The sequence below is a fragment of the Sinocyclocheilus rhinocerous genome, unplaced genomic scaffold, assembly GCF_001515625.1.
Source record: "Sinocyclocheilus rhinocerous isolate Xijiao unplaced genomic scaffold, SAMN03320098_v1.1 scaffold19, whole genome shotgun sequence".
NCBI lineage: Eukaryota > Metazoa > Chordata > Actinopteri > Cypriniformes > Cyprinidae > Sinocyclocheilus > Sinocyclocheilus rhinocerous.
In genome coordinates this window covers 3,661,147-3,682,832 of record NW_015638975.1, presented here as the reverse complement: position 1 = coordinate 3,682,832, position 21,686 = coordinate 3,661,147, and the positions used below count along the sequence as shown (strand labels likewise).

At 39.2% G+C, this 21,686-nt stretch overlaps 2 protein-coding genes across 4 annotated transcripts in view; both read left to right on the top strand.

Moving 5' to 3' along the window:
- Positions 1 to 4,492: 4,492 nt before the first annotated feature.
- Positions 4,493 to 6,680, top strand: LOC107750627 (trithorax group protein osa-like). Its single transcript, XM_016566115.1, has one exon. The coding sequence runs from the start codon at positions 4,493 to 4,495 to the stop codon at positions 5,549 to 5,551; it is 1,059 nt and encodes a 352-aa protein (XP_016421601.1). The 3' UTR covers positions 5,552 to 6,680.
- Positions 6,681 to 9,900: 3,220 nt separating this feature from the next.
- Positions 9,901 to 21,686, top strand: part of LOC107750584 (myotubularin-like) — a 14,825-nt gene continuing 3,039 nt past the window's right edge. Inside the window, exons 1-14 of one of the 3 annotated variants that reach the window (XM_016566058.1) lie at positions 9,901 to 9,970; positions 11,986 to 12,069; positions 14,165 to 14,237; positions 15,057 to 15,151; positions 15,828 to 15,938; positions 16,278 to 16,379; positions 16,597 to 16,680; positions 16,855 to 17,004; positions 17,894 to 18,079; positions 18,525 to 18,710; positions 18,791 to 18,994; positions 19,221 to 19,313; positions 19,958 to 20,071; positions 21,291 to 21,467. In XM_016566058.1, coding sequence (XP_016421544.1) covers positions 12,007 to 12,069; positions 14,165 to 14,237; positions 15,057 to 15,151; positions 15,828 to 15,938; positions 16,278 to 16,379; positions 16,597 to 16,680; positions 16,855 to 17,004; positions 17,894 to 18,079; positions 18,525 to 18,710; positions 18,791 to 18,994; positions 19,221 to 19,313; positions 19,958 to 20,071; positions 21,291 to 21,467 — 1,638 coding nt within the window. In that variant the 5' untranslated portion in view covers positions 9,901 to 9,970; positions 11,986 to 12,006. The remainder of the gene's footprint in view (positions 9,971 to 11,985; positions 12,070 to 14,164; positions 14,238 to 15,056; positions 15,152 to 15,827; positions 15,939 to 16,277; positions 16,380 to 16,596; positions 16,681 to 16,854; positions 17,005 to 17,893; positions 18,080 to 18,524; positions 18,711 to 18,790; positions 18,995 to 19,220; positions 19,314 to 19,957; positions 20,072 to 21,290; positions 21,468 to 21,686) is intronic. The other 2 variants (XM_016566060.1, XM_016566059.1) reach the window with 2 other exon arrangements.

The following is a 21,686-nucleotide window of genomic DNA, read 5'->3' as shown; positions in this document are numbered from 1 at the left end:
AAATGCGTGCCAGGAACAGTTTGGGAATTTGAGGCGGTGTTTCAAAGGGTCCCAGGATAGTTAGTAGGCTTCAAAGCAGCAAGACTGGGGGAGCTTGTTCTCTTCTTCACATCCATCCACCCACACACCTCCGATCTTTATTCGCTTTCCCCCTCAATAACAGGGTTTTTTAAACCTAAAATCTATTTTTACGTGTTTGAACAAAACACATGGAAATCCTCGGCGCCCCAAGAACTGGATTTTTGTGATGGGGTGTATATGGTAGACATGGCACAATGTGGTTAACCAGACTGGCATGAAGACTGCCTCTTGTCTCCAAGCCACACAAACAGAGAAGGAGAGAGAGAGAGAGAAAGAGGGAGCTGATATGTGTTGTTGTGGAAGTAGGTCAGGCGTCACATTCATTAACATCCTCCTCTCATGCCCAATGATGTGAGCCGCTCCCACTATCACGCGCGTACGTATACATATCGCCGTATGTGTGCACGCATAAATCAGGGCATGCATATTAAATATTATCAGAGATTATCGATTCGAGGCAGACGCTTGTGCATTTGTAAAGAAAGTCGGTATTGTGTCGGTCATCATTTCATAGCAATTTAACCCCACCATCAAGGCAATAGACGTAAATAAACTTGGTTACTGTGGAGATAAAAGCAGTACTTAGTGTCTGCCTGTGCTCTGTACAGCTGGACTTCTGCCAGGACAGCAAAGCGGAGCTCTCTACACAACTCTGTCCCACTTTCTCTCGCACGCTTTCCTTGCATGCGCTCTCTCTTTCTATCTGTCTCGTGTCTGCTTCCATTATCCACTGCGCTTTCTAATTCTACCTGTTTTGCAAAAGTTGTGCGCCTGAGTCAGTCCCTTTCTCTCTTCTTATTCCTCGCTTTCTGCCCACTCCATTCATCCTCATCTCATTCTTTCCTAACTCTTGCAGTCATAAGCTTTCCCTCCTTCTCTGTCCCTCCCCCTCTCTGCTCCCAGCAAGGTCACTTGGAGTTGCATGACAAAGCGACTTAACTGACATTCAACAACAACCTCTCTCTCTCTCTTTCCCTTCCTATAGTCCTGCTCTGCTTCTCAGACATTTTCCCATGATAATTAGCTAAAGCCTGGAGAATGGACCTAAATATAGAGAGATTTGATTTTCCACTTGGTTTTTTTTGGCAAATAAAGCCTTGCTTGATGTTTAAATTGGGGTCTCAAACCAAGGATGAAACTAAATGTTTAACACTGGAGGAATGTAATAGTTTATGAATGACGGCATCTATGGTAAAACAACCAACCACAATTCACTCTCTGTGTGTGAGTTAGGTATTGGAGTGGACTGTACTGGAGTGAGTAAATTTGCAATAAGTGACTGCAAAAAAAAAAAAAAAAATTTTTGTAAAGGGATATAAATCTTTTAAACTATGCTAAATGAACTCAAAATATGATTTTTCTGAAAGAAATAAAATGGAACAATGAAATAAAAACTAAAATGAAATAAATAAATAAAAACTATTGAAATGTCAAAAAACTATAATAACCCTGGTTCAGATGACAAAAGCAAGGTCAAACATGCACGCTCTGGGTTAAGTGAGAGAACATCCTTTCATGCTCGGCAGCACGCAAATGCATAATTGGTTTTATTTCTCTTGTTAGTTTGATATGGGCAATTATGTCTCTTTTATGTGGTTTAGGGCATATTTAGTGCTGTTTTTCATCGTTACGCCTTTAAATGTCTTTTAATTAATGTCATTTTGCTTACATTTGCTTTCGAAATAATACTCTGCACTTCTGTATTTATTTATAGTATTACTTTATTGCTTTTGTACTTATTTTGCAATGCAAATACAATACTGCAATACAAATGGGGAGAGAGAGAGCATTCCAAATTTACATTTTCCACCCCGATGGATTTGACAGGGAGGGTTAAACATATCTCTCTTTCTTTGTTACCGTCTTGTACGCACAGGAACGCTTGCATTCTGTTCGACAACAAAGGCAGCTGATTGCTTTGATAACCTCTGCTGCTGTGATATCTAATCTATTAAATGCACGCTGAAATGTGAGTTGCATGAAAAGCTGAGTGAGCGCGCGGAACGGAAAGGGGAGGCGGCTTGCTTGACGGACTGCTTTATTTGAAACGAGCGTGTGTTGCTGGAGGCTCTGGAAAGCTGGTGAGGTGTTGGGGTGTAGCTCAGGGCAGGGGGGAAAGAATGAAAGGCCGTCTCTTATCGAGGGCACAATCGGAAACGCTGTTTAATTTGGCGAGCTTTCCCGGATGGAGCGCAAAGCTGCGTCCTGAGTGACAGACTAAAACATAAGTCACGGACTATGTGCACAGTAATCTTTTATATTTATCAATAAATACACTAGGCTGACTGGATAGAGAACAGACTGGGTTTTTACAATAAGGGAATCGATCAAGACTGAAAAGCTCACCGTAAACTCTTGAGGTGGATCAAGCGGTTAAACGCACAGAGAGCGTACGTTACTGTTTTTGTTACGTACTGTTAGAGTGCGCATGCGCCATATAGCGTTCGCTTAGAGGGAAAAAACAAGGTTTTTATTCATATCTCCCTGTTGGATTCAATAGTATCCAGCTGCAGACCCGCAGCACCAGCAGTTTCAGAACCGCAGCCACAGAACCGGAAGTGAAGGGCGGAGCTTACATTTTTTAACAGAGTAGCGCCACCTTACGGTTTTTAAGGGCCCCTCACTTCCGGTTCTGTGGCTGCGGTTCTATGGCTGCGGTTCTGAAACTGCTGGTGCTGCGGGTCTGCAGCTGGATATATCTCGTTGGATTTGTGAGCGAGTCGCTGATTATCATACTAATCAACTCACTATTTTCTTTCCTTGGGCTTTGCAGAGAGCATTTGTGCGGCTGACGAAATAGAAAGTGTTTAAATAATGTTTAAGCATTACTCATAATATCTTAAAGGGATAGTTTGACTAAAAATTCAAATCCTGGCATCATTTACTCAACCCCACAAACCCATATGACTTTAAGTGATTGGTGACTGAAGCTTACTAAATGATGACAGAATGTTCATTTTTGGATGAACTGTTCATTTAAGAAGTAACAGATGTGAGTGTTCTTTATAATCATTAGAAGTTTTAGTTCTTAATGGCAAAACAGAATCGTGCATGGACAGTTCTCAGGCACAGCCCTAACACAACCAACAAAAGCATCTAAACCAGCTCTTCATTCCAGCTGCACATACCCAAGTGCTGGATCAATATCCATTACCAGCACTAGTGCTGCAGACAAGCCATTCATTTCCACTGCAAAGCACCACGATATTCCCCCTGGGAAGCCGTTTCACCACCCTACCTGCTACAAGCAAAGATGATTACACCAGATTCATGCTAGGAGTGTCTGTTAGTGCCTCAGATTACCTCTGCTTGTTCTTGAGCATGATATTAGCTATGTGTGATGCTAAGCATGTAGTTGGAGATTTAATTGAATTCACACAACATAATAAACCCAGTAATTTCATTTTGTGTTTGTGTCTTTATGACGTGAAGCAGATTGTTGCGTTCTGCCATGGACGGTATGCCAGACGTGAAGTAGTTCTCTCTCCACGTCTTCGTAATGGTCCGTGATTAATGTTCTACTCCGGTTACGCATGTGTTTTCAGGATTTGGATGGGAGTAGAGAGGGAAGAGGGTGGGGAGCGTTTCTTCTGTGGGAATGGGAATATGGGAATGCCTAGCTGGACTGCTCGGGTGGAGGGGTGCATTCAGACAAAGCCAACGAAAACAAACCTCCGTGGCTCTGGGAAGGCAGGGTCTGGTCTGAATCCTCTGTGGTTATTTACAGATGTTTACAACTTTGCTAAGGAAAGAAGCCCTGTTAGAACATGTGGGCTTGGTTGAGATGACCTTTTAGCGGTGTTGAGTTACACTGAATGGCGTCACGTCTTTGATCACGGTGAGATTATATGTAGTTAGTTACAGTTGTATATAGATAGATAGATAGATAGATAGATAGATATGAATGGAATAACTGGCTCTAAAATTAAATGAGAAATATTTAAAAATAAACAAATAAAAATACAGAAGCCCTTATATGGACATGGTTTGGGCATCTTTTATGTGTAGGTGCAGCCTTTGGAGTGAGAAATTTCTGTGCGCATAAATATGGAATTTGTACAAAATCGTTAGTAAATGAGGCCTACTTTTTATTTCGTGCCAGAATTTTGCTATATACACTCCCGTTCAAATGTTTTCTTTTTTTTCTTTTTTTAAATAAAAAATTATTATTTTAATACAAGGATGCATTAAATAGTTAAAATGAGACACTGAAGCCTAGAGCAATGGCTGCTGAATTTTTATTCTTTTGTTCTTTTTATTCTTATTTTAAATAATTAGATTTCACTATAGTACTGTTTTACTGTATTTTTAATCAAATAAATACCTCCATGGTAAACATAAGAGATGTCTTTTTAAAACATTAAAAAATCTTACCAATCCTAAACTTTTAAACAGTAGTATACCTAAAGCCATGCTGAAAGTCAACGATTTTTGCTTTCTTGCAGGTCCAGGTCGACCGCTCCCTCCAGAGTGTGGTGGATATCCTCTGGGAGCTTCTCAACAGCTGAATTCCTCCATGCTCTCCCATAGTGGTCCTTTACCCACAAACCAAATGGGTCTTTCCTCCAGTTCGGTCTCTCAGATGGGCCCGACGGTTGGAGGATATGTGTGCGGCAAAGGTTCCAAACAACCCCTCTGCCACCCGTCGCAAGACTTTGGAATGGCGATGCAGCCTGGCCAGATCATGATGGGAATGGGTGGGCCTCCACGTCAACCGTTACACCCAGCTCACGCTGTGACGCGACCAGGAATGCCATGCCCCAACTTACCAGGTGGTCCCGTGCAGACCCACCACCTGCGGCAGGCATTGCACCAAGCTGGAGCTCTTCAGTCACGCATGATGTTCCCTCCCCAGCAGCAGCAGCCCACGTCACAGTCCCAGCTCTGGCAGCACCAACAAGGGGTTCAACCGCATATAAACTCTGCGAACCACCCACATCCTTTCCCCGCCATAGGAGCCCTATCTGGATGTGGAGGTCCTCAGTTTCCACAGCGATCCGGCATGGCAGGTATGCCAGCCAACTTCCCTGGTTCCCGTCCTCCTCCTAATCAGGTAGCCCCTGGTTTGGTTGGCAGACAGGACCAGAAGATGCCCACCACCCAGCCGCTATCCTCCATGTCCCAACAGAACCTCAGAATGCGAGGTCCACTTTCCGCTCTAGCTGTTATGAAACCAGGAGGTCCATCCATGATGCACCCTGCCCATGGGATGGGACCTCCTAGTTACCAGACTGCTTCTGCAGGGAAACACTGTTCACCACAGGGCTACAACCCCAGAGATAAACTGCCTTCCTATGACTACACCCCACAGCATCAGAGCAATGGGGCAATGGCAGCGGGGCTACAAGGACCTGGAGGAGGAGGCGGTGGAGGTGCAGAGGTAGACTTCATAGACACTCTGGTGGGCAACAACGAAGACTGGCTGAACAATCTCACCATGATAGATGAATACCTTGAGCAAAACTCATAGGGACTGATCAAGAGCGTCTTAGGTTCGAAAATCACTACACAGCGCAAGAATGGGTTTGTGGGGTCATCGCTCTGTAAAGGCATGTTTACACCAAGAGCGCTAACTATAACAAGAACTATATTAGTGTCCACACCAACGGACGGGAACTTTCTTTTTGTTATAACCGCGCATTTGTCTGCAGCTTTAAGGCCCCGATATACTCACTTTATTGTTCTTCGCTTAGTAAAAAGAAGTTTTGAGATACGCAATCAGCTATATTCTGTTAGAGAACATCCTGACGCCATGGACCAGTGGTAGCAGTTCCAAGGTGTTTACTTTTCCAGAAAGTTTGCTTGGGCAAGCTGTTTCGAGCTCCAGAAACTAACTTTGTTTTGGGCTGATTTTGTTCTAAATCATGAAGTATATTGGGTCCTATATACATGCAAGCTTGGGTGGCATCTGATTGGCTTAAAAACCTTTTAGTTCATTGTTATAATTATCATCTTTGGTGTGAATGAACCTTAAAGTCCTAAAGCGTTTTTTTTTTCTCATGGTTAGCATTAGTGAGAATGTATCGATGGAAAGGAGGCACTGCTTAGGCGCTGCTAAGCCTGGCTTTGGCCGTCATTAAACTGACTTATATTATAAGATGCCTTTCCTTTTGTCAATGGTTTTAATAATATTGTAATTATCATCAAATTTATTATGGAGTGAAACACTGATTTATGAAAACATGGGCTTTCCCCAGCAGTGTAAAGAAAGTTCTCATTCAGTTAAAGGGATAGTTCGCCGAAAAAGAACAATTCTGTCATCATTTACTTGCCCTTATGTCTTTCCAAATCTGTATGACAGAATACATTTTGAAGATCAATTTTTTGTCTGTTCAGTGGAAGTTAATGGGGTTTAAAACAACCCTAACTTTCATTGTATGGGCAAAACACTTTTTATTTACTTATTTACATGGGGTGAGTAGATGATGACAGAATTGTCCTTTTTGGGTGAACTGTCACTTTAATGCAATGTGGTAACAGTATTGTTGGCAGTCTCATGCCAGACCAGGCTCATATGTGCAGCTTTTCATTCTTGCTATTTGAAAAGCATATGAAATCTTTTTTAGTGATGAACTATTTGAGGGTATTTCAAAAGGGGCTTGTCCTGTACATAAAGTATTTTGTAAAATATGGTTTCTTAAACTGTAACATACAAAAGAGAAGTACACATATTTATGCTTCTTTTCTGCTGATGAATTCTTCAGAATTTCTTTGTAAATAATTATCAAAAGAATAAATAAAACTAAAATGTAATGATGTAAAGAAATGAGTGTCACATTGAAATTGCAAATGAAATATTTTACACTAGGAAACTCTATTGTAATTTGTATTATGCAAGACAGTATGGTTAGTTTTGGAGTAATACTATGTATTACAAAGGTGAAAAATGTGTTATGTTTTTGACATAACTGGACTTCTGGTACTCCAGTCTGGCTTAAGAAGGTTTTATGGTTTGTGTTTTTAAATTGGGAGGTTTGGAGTACAATGTTTCTCAGCCTTGTTACAGCATTTCATTCTGACGTAATTGCACAGTCTAAAGGTTCTCTAACTTGTGTCATATTGCCATAGCATAATACATTTTACACTAGACACCAGTGTCTTTGTAATAATCTGTTCCATCTAACGAAATGAGGATCTTAAGGATCTTGATGGTTTTTGGACCAAGGACACTTTTCAGCAATTCTAGGAATGTCTTTTGTAAGTACGCACCAGCTACACTGAAACGGCAGCCTCAATGTAGCAGAGGGACAAAATATATGATCACACCACCTATTATGTAATACAAGAGCAACACCTGTCACAGTAAGTGCATAAAACCCACAGTCCTTTGTGCCAGAGTCTTGGGTTTCCAGTAGTTCATGACCATGTAGTTGATGCCATGAACTTGAAGACATTCTGATTTGTGATTCATTGTGATTTATTATATTTTGTCTTCATATTTTTAGATTGGAAAATAAACCTCATAAAAACAAAAATGTCTCCTTTTGGTCTTTTTTTTTTTAACCTGTTCTTCTTCAGTATATCATACTTCCGTTTCCATTGGTGGTATGAGAGAAGATAAATATTAGCACCACACTTCATTTAGTGTTGAGATGCCTGATAACTACTGTGCTAAAATGATCTTATAAGGACACAAGAGCACCACAGAGTATGTCTCTTTGTGACTGCTTATCAGGACGAGGTGGGCACAAAGTAAACAAATTTGTGACATTGATTTATACCTTCTTTCACTACTGCTCACTTTAATTTCTGTTCTAGTCTGTTTTGAACAATCCTTAATTTTTTACACAGTAAAAATGGCTTTAGTGGGTAGGGAGACCAGACGTCCCGTTTTCCCCGGGACAGTCCCGTATTTAAGCTCTTTTTTAGTGTCCCGATTTATTTTGGGAAAAAATCATGTTTTGTCCCGTATTTCAAACTTTCTTTAGGACTGGGTGATCAGAGCGAGTAGTGTTCTGTCACGCGACGCGAGAACAGCCTAATCAAAGGTAAGTAAGCTTGTCGTAGAACCAAATTACCATCCAATCACAATTCGTTATCGATTAACTTGGAGTAAGTGAAGGCGGGATAGATAGGCGGAATCACGCTGAATGACAGACACACAGAAGCGCTGTCTTATCGAAAGCCCAGTTCTGCGATCAGTTCTGCGATCAGTCCTGCCTGCGCCTTAATTGTTAAATACACACACAGCTGTCAAAATGTCAATCGTGTGGAGTATCTCACGTAAATACAGTCGGTTATGGCTTAAATGAACGTAAACAGGTGGGTGAAAACCGGATATGTGTCTAATTAAGTATACCTGTCTGTCTCATTAATGTTAATCAAACAACAAAAGATGTTAAATAAAGTATACATGTTAAACCTACTGTATTAGAAAAACAAGTTTATTTAATATTTAATGTGTATCTATTGTATTTTTCTTATGGTTTGTAATTTGCTTTATTTTTTATATAAAAATAACTATGTACGTGTGTGTAGGCTATATATATTAATTTAGATATAATGAAATACAATTTCTCATATCGTTTCCTTATAAATAAATAAATATAAATAGCCATTTTTGGTATATTTCCTCTTAATGCTGTTTTATGGTTTTGCCTGTTTCATTTTTAGATCAGCAGTTTTGCTTCCACATAAAAAGCTGCCTTTGTTTTAGTTTTAGAAACTAATATCTTCATGTTTCACAGTTACAGATCAGAGCTATTGCCACACAACAGAAGTCTGGGTAAAATCAAACTTGATAATCCACACTTTGAAAGCCACAAGTAATTCAAATACAAAAACCTTGTGTGTAACTCTTTCTTGCTTTCCAGAGCCATAATTTGCACAAGAGGCTGTGTGGACAGACTCTAATGAAGTACAGTTAACTGCCATCTGTAAGAAGTGAATGGAATGATTGGTATGACTATGACACTGCAGGGATCAGATTGCACAGCCATCAGCTAGACTTTACTGAGCAAGACTCTTTAGTTTGCACTTTTATGAAAGATGCTACCAGGCTTAAATGAATACAGACAGCTTAATATGCAATAAAACTAATGCATGCATGAGGTGTCAAATATTAATGACTGGTAAAAGTAAAGAAAAGATGTGAGAGGAGTAAAACAATTATTGCTCATCTGTAATTATATGGGACAATAAAATCTCTAGCCTTGCACTTTTTTGTGTTTCTCTAAATGAAAAACTGAGGTAATGGTGTCATCAGCTTTGACAGAAATTGGCAATAGTTTGAACACACTAGAAGTTGTTTGTTATCAGGCAACAATGGAAACAGATGTAGGCCTACCGTTTGTCCAAATTAGCTACTCTATTTCTGACCCTATAGTTCCAAGCAATGTTGACTGTCGACATAGAGAAGGAGAGTCATGCTAGTTGTCAAACATTTACACATATAGGCTATATATGATTATAGTTGTGATCTTGCTCTGATTTTTGTCTTTTTTGATTTTCACAAATTGATTATTCCAAAAGCTGTTTTTTTGCCACCAGTAACACTATGACATGAAATATAGGGACAAATATTATTTTTAATTATTTATTTTGTTAATTACTCTACTTTTTTTTTTTTACACAATACCCTGATTTAAAAATGTATTCATTTTGTGTGATGAAATAATAAGTTATGGTAGGATGCTTTTAAGTTGAGGATCTTCAATATTTGAAATCTTTTTCACGAAAGAAACGTTAAGGGTTGACAGCATGTTTTCAGAACGAGCTTCTATTTCACCGTACTTATCAAAAATACAACTCCCTAAATTCCTTGCAGTACATGATTTGACAAGTAGCCAATGGGCGCCGAGACCGCTGTCACGTGACTCGGGCTGAGCTCTTCCTGCGGCGGTGCAAAACAGACTGGCGGATCTGAGGAACGGAGAATTGCAGTTTCTGGGTAAGTAAAGACATTTGCGAACCCTAGTTTGCTCGGGTCGCACGTTATGACTTTTCGGCGAGGGTCTGGTCTGTATTTAGGGCTGCTTGGAGCGGACTCCGGGGTAAATGTAGCACTTGAGAGCTGTTGTAGAGATAGGCCCGAGCTATTTCCTGGTCACAGTCCTGTGCTGGAATACACTCACAGTGTAGCCTAAGAACTCCCACGAAATCGCGAGAAGTTATAAAAGTGGACTTTTTAGACACTTGAGAAGCTTGTTTGGATGTATATGTCGTTATCTGTCATTGTGTATGAATTGAAGTGGATATGTGCACATATGGGCCAGATAAATACTGCTCATAATTGTCCATCGCATCACCACATAAGTTAGTGAAAGTGTGTAGCTAACGTTACTTTTGCCGTGATTGATCCGGGCATTTAAAGCCTTAGGGTGAGAGTTTTTGGGGTATGAGTTTTGAAGTAAAACTGTCTGTGACAGATTGATTTCATTCCTCTCTCTTATCTCTAAGTTAAAAGTCATTTTGTTTATAGGCAGCAGGGGAATAAGGCTGTAAATGTGCATCGTCATGTAAGAGCCACAACAGTCCTATCATCATTTTAAATAACTCTCTCTCTCTCACACACACACACAGGCTGGTGCTGTTATCATTTACATGCCTGTCTCTGACCACTAACCTCACGTGTCATTCCCTCAGGTGTCCATTTCAACCTCAGAGCTTCATATTTGCCCCACAATGACTCAGAGATCTGAACTTGTGTTTTCAACATTACAGTTTATGACAAAAGTGTAAATTTTGCCCAAATAGTGATTGCGATGCTGATGTGGTCTGTATGCAGACATATTGCTGAGGTGTTTGGTGTCAACATGAAAAAGCTTGTGGCATGTTTGGGTTATTGGGTGGCTTTTATACAAACATCTTTTATATTTGTATTAAATAAAGTTTATTAAACAAAAACAAATAATAATTATTATTATTTAATTTATGTTAATGTAATACATTTCAGATAAAAATGGCTAATTGAAACAATTCATGTCCAAATTATTATGGCATTGCCATGGTATAATCAAAATAATTTTAATCAAGTAAAGATTTGACAGCATATCTATCCCACAATGCATCACTTGACGGGATGTTTATTAATTTTCGCAGCTGGGGTGTTGCTGTTTATTCACATTATGTTTCATATTTTCCTCTCACTTCCACTGTGACACATCTGTGGTAGTTTCTGAAAGAAAGAAAAAGATGAACACGACTGTAGAAACAGCAACTGTGCTTTTTGAGAACATTAGGGATCGTAGAAAATACATAATTTGAATGACGTATCAGTCAAAGCTGGCCCAGGTTTGCATGTGACCAGCATCATTTTCCAACCATATTCTCCCCCTCTCTGTTTTCGTAGCTGCCTGTCGTACTGTTCTGAAATCTCAAGTTGAAAACTCTATACAAAGAGTTCAACATTACAGATGGCCTAGAGCAAACTGACACTTCTGTCTGACATTGTTTGGTTATAAACTTGTTTTTGCCTTGCAGATTTTAAATATTTGTCTGTTTGTATTGCACATTGGTCTTGTGAAATCTGCCGAATTACATATCGTACCATGGTAATGATTATTAATAATGTTGTTAATAATACAATAATAATTACAATGTATAATAATTTAATTGTGATCAAGTAAATGTAGCCTTTGTGAATATAAGAGACTTCTTTCAAAAAATCTTACCGACCCCAAGCTTTTGATGATAGTGTAGATGATTTGTAATAACCTGTTTAAATCTGTTTGAATGAGTGAAAAATCACTTTATACCATTTTTGTCCAGCAAAAGCATGTTTATATATTTGTTGCTGTCATAGAGTTACCCATTTTAAAAATGTAGATGTCAGAAATAAATATATTTTTATGGTGAGTCAACTGAAAATGTTGACAGGACAGGCTACAAATCTGAACTACTAGCCAGCAGGAAAAAAAAGCTTTATTGTTGAGCTGAAAGAAAAATGACATGTCTCTTGTGGAGGTGGAAGAAGCAAACCCAGTGATGGCCTCGGCTCCTATAGCACCTTACAACTCCAGTCCTCTGGGGAACAGCTCCAGCCCAAACGTGAGTGAAGCCTGCGTGCAGACATGCTGTAATTGTGCTGTCCTCCTGTCCTTTGACTGTAACAGATTGTTTCTCATTTTCCCCCCTTTGCTTTACAAACTACATTATCCTGTAAGTGTGCAATGCTGTTGTAGGAGGGTTAGACTTTCGTTTTCTGCATGAATTAATAATGCACTTCACTGGTATCAATAGAGCTGCCCTTTGCTCTGCTTTCCTATTGTATTAAGCAGCCATATAGATGCTATAGAAGAGGCATATGCTGCTTGTACTTCTTTTATTGACGTCACTTCTTTTACATTTGAGTTATTTTAAATGGCTTTTTCAAGACCACATGGACTGAGTATTAGCGCTTTTCCAAGACTATAAGCCAGTTCTCGCAAAAGCAAATGGTGAAAATATATATGATTTCATTTAATTTAGAATAGCAATAGGGTTAATTATATATGCAGTATAATAAAATATAACATATGTAATAATGTAATATTTTCATACATAGGGTCATGATGTTAAAAAAGAAAGTTGATGTCCATGCGCTATTTGGTTTCAGTTTCATTGTCTTCTGAATATGACCTCGTTAGTTATATAAATTATGTATATATATATATATATATATATAATGTATGTGTGTGTGTGTGTTAGTTAGTGTGTATATATATATATGTATATTTATGGCGGTAAAACCGCATACCGCGCTATTGAGCCACTCAAAATTACCGCAAGGGAAATTCCCTCACCATGACAGCCCTATCCATGTTATTTATCATCTATCTAGCTGACCTATTTTAAGACTAAAATGTGCACTCAGTCCAGCTTAGCTATTCAGTACATTTATAGAGTGATTAATAATACGCTGGCATATTGCATGTTGCTAAATGTGTGAAAATTGAGTAATTCAAATAGGAACTTGTCTTAGTGGTTAAAGCGAAAAAGATTGTTTCCTTTAAAAGCAGAGTGCCCCTCCCTATATAAACACATGCATATGCAGTGTCTGGCTTGGAATATGTAACCTCTCTGGGCAGAGGGGATTCCAGGCAGACAGGGAGTTGGCACATCGCTAGCGCTTGAGCCAGGAGACTGCTGTTCCATACATATGTTAGTGGAGCTGTAACACCTGGCAGGTGATAGGCAGCAGAACCCGAGTCTCCGTTTTTCCAGGGTCCCTGAGGACAGCTAGAGAGATTTTGTACAGAGAGCCGTCCATCTGTCTCTGTGATTGCCTCTGTTTGTCTTTTATCTCAGTCAGTCTCCTTTCTTTCTTTCTTTTTCCTATCACAGCTTAATATGCAGAAACGACTATAACTAAGCCATTTGGGCTTGATTTCCCAGATGGCTGTGAACAATTGCAGACGAATGTTGCAGAAAATGCACACTGTACCTTTAAGATGTCTTTAACGTTGTCTCTTTTAATCCTCTTACTAGTTGGCTGTTTTTTATTCTCCCCCTTCCTCATCTGTCCTCTTCTGTTTACCCAACTACCTCTTATTTGTGTGAACCAGGTTAGTTTCCCTGCTAGGATCACTGTGTGTGTGTGTGTGTGTGTGTGTGTGTGTTTGACTGCTCCATTTGTCATCTCGAGAACACGGGCTAGACCATTACCCAGAAGCCCTTGCTTCACTCTGCCAACAGGGTTGCGACGTGCAAAACACTGAACAGCAGCAAAAGGCCGACAGAATAAACGACTACACGCAGCAAATGGCACTCTTAGCTATTATTCCAGTTCACTAACCTTCAACTGGCAGCAGGAAAATAGCCCAGGGAAAGACAATCTGGATCCCTGATCACACACACACATACACACACATAGAGCATCAGACTGGAGACAGACAGAGGGTGAAAGAGGACAGTCTCCTCTTACTCTTTATTTTCCTCTCTTCACTACTTCCTCTTCCATTCCTGTCACTCTCAGGTTTTTTCCCAGCGTTTTTCTTTTCCTCTGATCAGATGCCACTGAGTACAATCATGTCTGGTCTAGAACTGTAGTGTATTAATGTTGTGAGTAGTGTAGAAATGGTTGTGATCATCCTTATTTGAGAGCGTTTGTGTGCGTGTGAGGGATGCGCCCATGTCAACTCAATGTTCCTGCATGTTTTGACAGGCGTCGAGAGAGAGCCTGAAGATGGAGCCACTGGCAGATGTTGCCATGCTGCCGGGAGAAGAGAGAGTGATCGGTGAGTGAGAGCATGTGTGTGCTTCTATGCTTCTAAATGAATAAGAATTAGTCTGATATCTCCATAAGCATTTTGGTCATACTTGTGTGTATATATAAAATGCATTTTAATATTGACAATTTGTAATGTTCAAATAACGTGCTAGTCATAAAACTGTTGATTCAAGATTGCTCATAAACTTTTTGGCTATTAGGGACTTGAAATGAAAGAAATTTTATTTTTTCCCAGAATTTTTATTTTTTTTATCTGGATTCAGATTTTTCAGTTTGAATTTTTCTGGACTAAAGTGAGTCAAGTCAGTGTTGCAGGCTAATCATTGCCTAAGTGCTCTGACTCATGAAAACTAACCCATTATTTAAACCGTTTTAACCTTAAAATCATGGGGGGCGCCATTGTTCATTTATGCGGCATCCAGTGTTTCACACTCCAGTCCACTAGGTGGCAGAAATGTTCACCTGCTGCTTTAGGCTTATTTTTTTACGTGGCTGGCAAACCGACATATTGGCAAGGATGCAGCATTACATAGTTGTATTTAATAATAATAGAGGGCAATCAAAATAAAGTACCTGGCAGGTCATGTGATCTCAAAATGGCAGCCCTTATGAGAGGGGACTGCTCTTTTATAAACAATAGTTGTGTCTTGAACACTGACTGGAGTCTTCATTTAATGTGAGTGTACAATGTTTTGACAAAACATATTTGTCAAAAGTAACTTTAATGCACCTTTAATTGTTTCACACAGACATTTTAAGACAGACTTTATGGGATTAAATAAATGTTGAGCTTTATTTGTATTTCCTACTCTCTTTTACTCCTCAGATAAAGACATCATCTACATCTGCCCTTTTAATGCTGCAGTCAAAGGAAAGGTGTTCATCACCAACTACAGACTCTACTTCAAGAACACTGACTCAGTAAGAGAAACTTTCATTTTCATTTCCCAATATTGCAACGCATTAGTTCTCTACATGTTCAGGCACAGTCATTCTGAGGCCATGTCAGGTGCTCCTTTAAAACCATTTCAAAGTCTTTCAGTCTTTCCTTCTCAATTTCTCCTTTGAAGGCTTGTTTCCGCATTTTTTATTTTGGATCAAATTTTAGTGGCTACCTTTGGTTATAGCACACATCTGTTAGTCTGTATTAAAAGAGAAAAGAGAAGGATATCAGAGGACAGGAAGAAGGAGGGATTTTGTATCACATCATATCAGAGAAAGGCTTTCATCTCGGTTCTGGCTCTGTCCTTGGTTGGCACATGGTAGCGGACACCTGCGGCCCTGTTTTGTGGATGTTTTGACCGTTGCTGGGGTCCGTTGCCATGATCCGTCAGCCTGGCAAAGTGACAGAAATAAAAAATTAATCGATACAGTAATGCAAACTGTTTTGAAATCTTATGTTTTGTATTGAAGATCTAGTTGTGTCACACAAATATGTTAGTGGACTGATTAGATGGAACCAAAGACCTATTAAACAAAGTTTATGTGACATGCTTTAGCACATATTTACTATAATTGCAAGGAACTGAAAGTGTCACTTCTGAGGTGTTGATAGTACATATATATGTGTAAGATTGTTGTCACTTCCTGTCTAAAGGAGACGCCAGTTATCCTGGATGTGCCATTAGGTGTTATAAGCCGTGTAGAGAAGATGGGCGGAGCCTCCAGTCGAGGAGAGAACTCCTATGGGCTTGAAATCACCTGCAAGGTATCGCTCACTCAAAGCCCTAGAAATTCACATTTCATAACTGCTAATGTTGGGGAAAGCAAATGAGGGGAAAAGTGGTAGTAAGATCCTGGAGTATCGCAAGCCAGATTTGAACTCGACATACTGCATGTGTAGTATCGCACAGCTCCAAAAACGTTTTTGAATACTTTCTATAAATGTTAGTACCTTCATGTGTTTTTAAGAGCACTTCTTTACAGCTTCTGCTTTGAATGGAAACCACTATAGAATGAAAATGTGATAGGTTAGGTTAGAGCAGAACTAGCATCCTCTTTTTGAAAGTCTGACATTCTCAAATCATTGTGTGTGTGTGTGTGTCAGGACATGAGGAACCTGCGATTTGCTCTGAAGCAAGAAGGCCACAGTCGAAGAGACATCTTCGAGATTATTTTCAAATATGCTTTCCCACTGTCTCATGGAATGGTTAGTGTTTGATGTTTAACTTTATTCTCAAATGCTAATTTTTAGACTCATTCAGAAACGATTTAAAACTAAATTAATCACTTCTGTGAATTTTATGCAGTGCGATTAAGTGTTGTTTCAACAATTCAGCATTTCACAACTGGCTTTCATCAGTAGCAGAATGCATGAAATACTGGTTTAACTTACTCTCTCACTTTTCTTTCTTTGACTTTCACAGCAACTCTTTGCCTTTCTGAGTCAGGAGAAGTATGAGGAGAATGGCTGGAACGTTTATGAGGCCATGGAAGAGTACAGGAGGCAGGTGAGGACCAGATGCCAGGACTTGTGCTAGTGTCGTGCTGCCCTTGTTCATCCTTCTCACACTCACCATTCACTTGCAAATGTAATATAATTCTAATGTAATGGCATAAAATACTGCACAGTGTACTTTTACTAAAGATTGTGTGTTGTGTTGTTTTTCTGTTCTGGTTGTCAGGGTGTACCCAATAGTGAGTGGAGGGTCACTTTCATCAATAAGAACTACGAGCTGTGTGACACCTATCCCACAATTCTTGTTGTTCCATACAAGGCCACAGAGGAAGATCTTAAAAGAGTCGCTACCTTCCGCTCCCGCTGCCGCATCCCGGTGAGCTCTTTTACAGATGACCAGTATGAAAGGCCAGAATCATGGTGTGGTTTTTGTTGGAAGGTCATGTTCAAGCTTTTGCTGCATAACGCAAGCTGTTTAGTGGAAATGTTTGGAGAATGTCAATTTCAGTTTTTGAACATAAATAAGAAAGCAATGCTTTTCAGATTTATCTGATAGTATATTTACTCTCACATGTTTACTGTGATATGTGGTTGGACGTTGTTTATATATCTCTGTATGATGATAATGACAGAGATGCATTAATATTACAATTTTGTCCAATGTTGTAAGCAAATAATTATTTTCGAGTTATGGCTGATAACCAATAAATGATGATGACCAATAAATACCCAATATTGAAATTCTGTGCTAGTTTGTCTAAATAAATAAAAAAATAAAATTCTAAAAACAGTCATTTTAAATGCTACAAGTGGATTTATACATCACAATACTATAATGCACAGTATGAAAATTGAAGGTTCATTTTGAGATCTGCTAAAGATAAAGAGTGATTAACAGTTTTATTACACTAATACTGTTTTTAAAAATTAAGTGAGCATTACATGGCGGAAAATTTCATTTTAATTTAAAAATAGGGAAATAAGCATGCACTATTGTGGACAATATATATTCAATTTCGAATATACAGTATATCCAGTATACTAATAAAAAAAAGAAAATGCCTAATACTGGCAGATAACAAAATTGACACTTAAGACTGGTTTTGTGGTCCAGGGTCACATATGATATTGATACAAATGTCCCTAGATGATGATAAAGCTTTCTTTTGTTTTCCTCATCTTCGATTCAACCATGTGTTTTTTTTTTTTATGTTTGTTGATGACTTTACCTTCTGTAATGATGATGTGTTTCCTTCCCCTCTCAGGTGTTGTCGTGGTTCCATAAAGAGAACCATGCTGTGATCACGCGGTGTAGCCAGCCTTTGGTGGGAATGAGCGGCAAGCGCAACAAAGATGATGAACGTTATTTGGACCTAATCCGTGAGGCCAATGGTACCACCAAACTCACCATCTATGACGCCAGGCCTAATGTCAATGCTGTGGCAAACAAGGTAAGATTCTAGAGGGTTACTAATAAGTGGCAGGTTTGAGAGATTCAAATTCATTTCCAATAAGTTCTTGAATATGAAAACCCTCTTTGTTTACCTCATATCTAACTTATGGCCTTATCCACTGAAGGTATGGGCTGCTTTCTGTTTTCCAGTCAGTCTGGGACTCTTGGTTTGTATTAGACAAACAAAACTGTTTGCTTTTGCATGAGTATGTTTTCAAAACTAATTAAAAGCAAAACCAACCACAATGTGGACCCAGAAGTGGAACACAGTGGTGCTTGAAAGCTACGCCTCACTGAACACTGCTGACAGAGCATTTTGAAATGGCATTATTGATGCAATATTTTTTTAGGTACATGAAGTGTGAAAGCAAGTGTGCAGATGCAGAATTTCTCTGCATGTTCACATATCTTAACCTGTACACTTCTCACCTCTTACCCTCCAGGCCACAGGAGGGGGTTATGAGGGCGACGATGCATATCAGAACGCTGAGCTTGTCTTTCTGGACATCCATAATATCCATGTCATGAGGGAGTCACTGAAGAAGTTAAAGGACATTGTCTACCCCGGTGTGGAGGAGTCTCATTGGCTCTCCAGCCTGGAGTCCACCCACTGGCTAGAGCATATTAAGGTTTGTTTTTTTTAATGCATACCAATATATATTATAAAATTCAACATGCTCTAATGTAACTACCTTCCTTCTTGCTCTAGCTGGTGCTATCAGGGGCCATTCAGGTGGCTGATAAGGTGTCTTCTGGGAGCTCTGTGGTGGTGCACTGCAGTGACGGCTGGGACCGCACAGCTCAGCTCACCTCTCTGGCCATGCTGATGCTGGATTCATACTACAGGACTCTCAGGGGCTTCCAGGTGCTGCTGGAGAAGGAATGGATCAGCTTTGGACACAAGTTCGCTTCAGTGAGTTCCAACTTAGTTTACAAAGTCTTGCATCTGGAAAACCACACGTGTAGTGATGGACTTTGAGTTCTGTCAGCCGTGTTATTAGGCGATTTATAGAGTTAATAGTGAATAAATAAGTATAAACTACATCTGAGTGTATTAGCTTTTGTGTAAACAAAAAAAAATTAATCATTATCTCTTGGTATTAACATTATACTCTGTATGTGTGTGTGTGTGTGTGTAGAGAATCGGCCATGGAGACAAAAACCATGCCGATCAGGACAGGTCACCTATCTTTGTGCAGTTTATTGACTGCGTGTGGCAAATGACTAAACAGGTATGGATCTAATTGTCTTAGCATGTGAACTATCATGCTGCTCCAAACCTGCATGGCTTTCTTGGTTTTGCTGCTGTTCAGTCATTGTGGATGCTGATACGTGGCATATTTAAATATATGTAACCTTGAGAGAGATTTGAGTGAGAAACAACTTAACAAAGCAAGCTTTGCGTGTTGTCTGCACTCTTAAAAATAAAGGAACTTCACGATGCCATAGAAGAACCTTTTTTGTCTAAATGGTTCCGTAAAGAACCTTCAACATCTGAAGAACCTTTCTGTTTCACAAAAGGTTCTTTGTGGCAAAAGAAGGTTCTTTAAAGAACCTTTGACTGAATGGTTCTTTGTGGAGCCAAAAATGGTTCTTCTATGGCATCGCTGTGAAGAACCTTTTAAGCACCTTTATTTTTAAGAGTATGCAGTAGTATTAAGTAATTCATTGGAACTTGAACATCATTGTCTACTTTTATAACACAGAAAACGGCATCTCAAATGTCTCTTGAGTACAGCAAAAGAAACCAGATCATACAGATTTGGAATGCATTTTCTTAATGTGTTTTGTAGAATGATTTTATCCAGCTAATTAGAGTTTAATGCGTTAATGCAAGTACTTCTCTTTAACTTTTATCTCTCTCCCACATCTGCAGTTCCCAACAGCATTTGAGTTTAATGAACGTCTCCTAGTGGTAATCTTGGATCACCTGTACAGCTGCCGCTTTGGCACTTTCCTCTACAACTGTGAGAGTGCCCGTGAAAGCAATGTAAGAAATAACAAACACACACACACGTCACAAACAATTGGTGTGTCAGTGATATTAAACCACATTAATATGCAAACCTTGAATGTCCTTCCTACCCTGAATATCTATAAAGTGTTATATTTAATAATGCAATCCATAATAATATTTTTAACAGATTTTGCGTAGAGCTGCTAAATGGTGGTCTTCCAGATACTTCCAGATTAATAGATTTAAGTTGAATTTAGAAATGAATATGAATTCAGAATGTCTTAATATTTTTTCACTTTGTCATGATTTTTAAAAATCCTTTGTTTATTTCCTGGTTTAACTAGATTTTGGATCTCAGATTATAAATGTGCTCTTACTTTTGGACCTCACTGTATATTAATTTATAATTATTACATGCATTGTGGAAACAGGCTGGATCTATTAAAATGTTCTCCACTCTACCTTTCTTTATCTTTATCACACCTTTGTCTCTGAATCTCTGAAATCCAATCTTCTTCACTGCTTATTGGAGGCCACTTGTCATCACTGAGATATATTGGCCTTTGCTTGCTTTCTCTCACACGCACACATTGCTTTTTATTTCTCTCTGCGCTCATTGTGTGAAGTAGAGCATAAGTAAAAGGGATGCTTCAGTGACTCTCAGTCAGAGTAGAATGCACTTTGGGGAGATGAAACATTCATTCTGGTAGCCCTCTAGAGCCGTCCACCGCAACAACAATGTTAGGGAACACAGTCCCACTTTACATCTATTGCTAACCAAAGGATTCAACACCTTAGCTGCTGTATTACCAATATATTCAACAGCTTAACAGCTGATTCTGTATTACCAATTAAATCACCTGTACTTCAGTTCAAAAGGCATATTAGAATGATTTCTGAAGGATCATGTGACACTGAAGACTGAAGTAATGGCTGCTGAAAATTCAGCTTTCCCATCACAGGAATTAATTGCATTTTAAAATATATAATCATAGAAACAGTTATTTTTAAATTGTAATAATATTTCACAACGTGACTGTCTTTACTGTACTTATGGTCAAATGAATGCAGCCTTGGTGAGCAAAAGAGACAAATCTTAGTTATTCCAAACTTTTGACTGGTAGTGTAAACAGCTTTCATTTTCTTTAACATAGAATAATACTTAAGAATCACTTTAAATAATGGAGTAATGTTCATTCAAAATGCTAACTTTCTGATTCTTCTACTCTTTCCATGTTGTTTCATTCACTAGAACGTTCGGGTGAAGACGGTGTCTCTGTGGTCTTTTGTCAATCGTGACACATCCTTGTATATAAACCCCTTCTACACACCAGAGTCCAGTTGCGTGCTTTACCCTGTAGCCAGCATGCGCCACCTAGAGCTTTGGGTGACTTATTACATCAGGTGGAACCCTCGCATACAACACCAGGTATCAACATACATTCACAATCAGGTTGTAGTTTCTATAGCATTTTGTATGGTGATAAGCATTATTTAAGCTGACTTTTTAGGGTATATACAAATGGATCTTTGAAGGGGGAAAAAGCATGTGCATCTTTTTTTACAGTGGGTGTTTTTGCCTCTGGGTGGGATTGAGTATGTGTGTGTGTGTGTGTGTGTGTGTGTGTGTGAGAGCACACCCGATTCA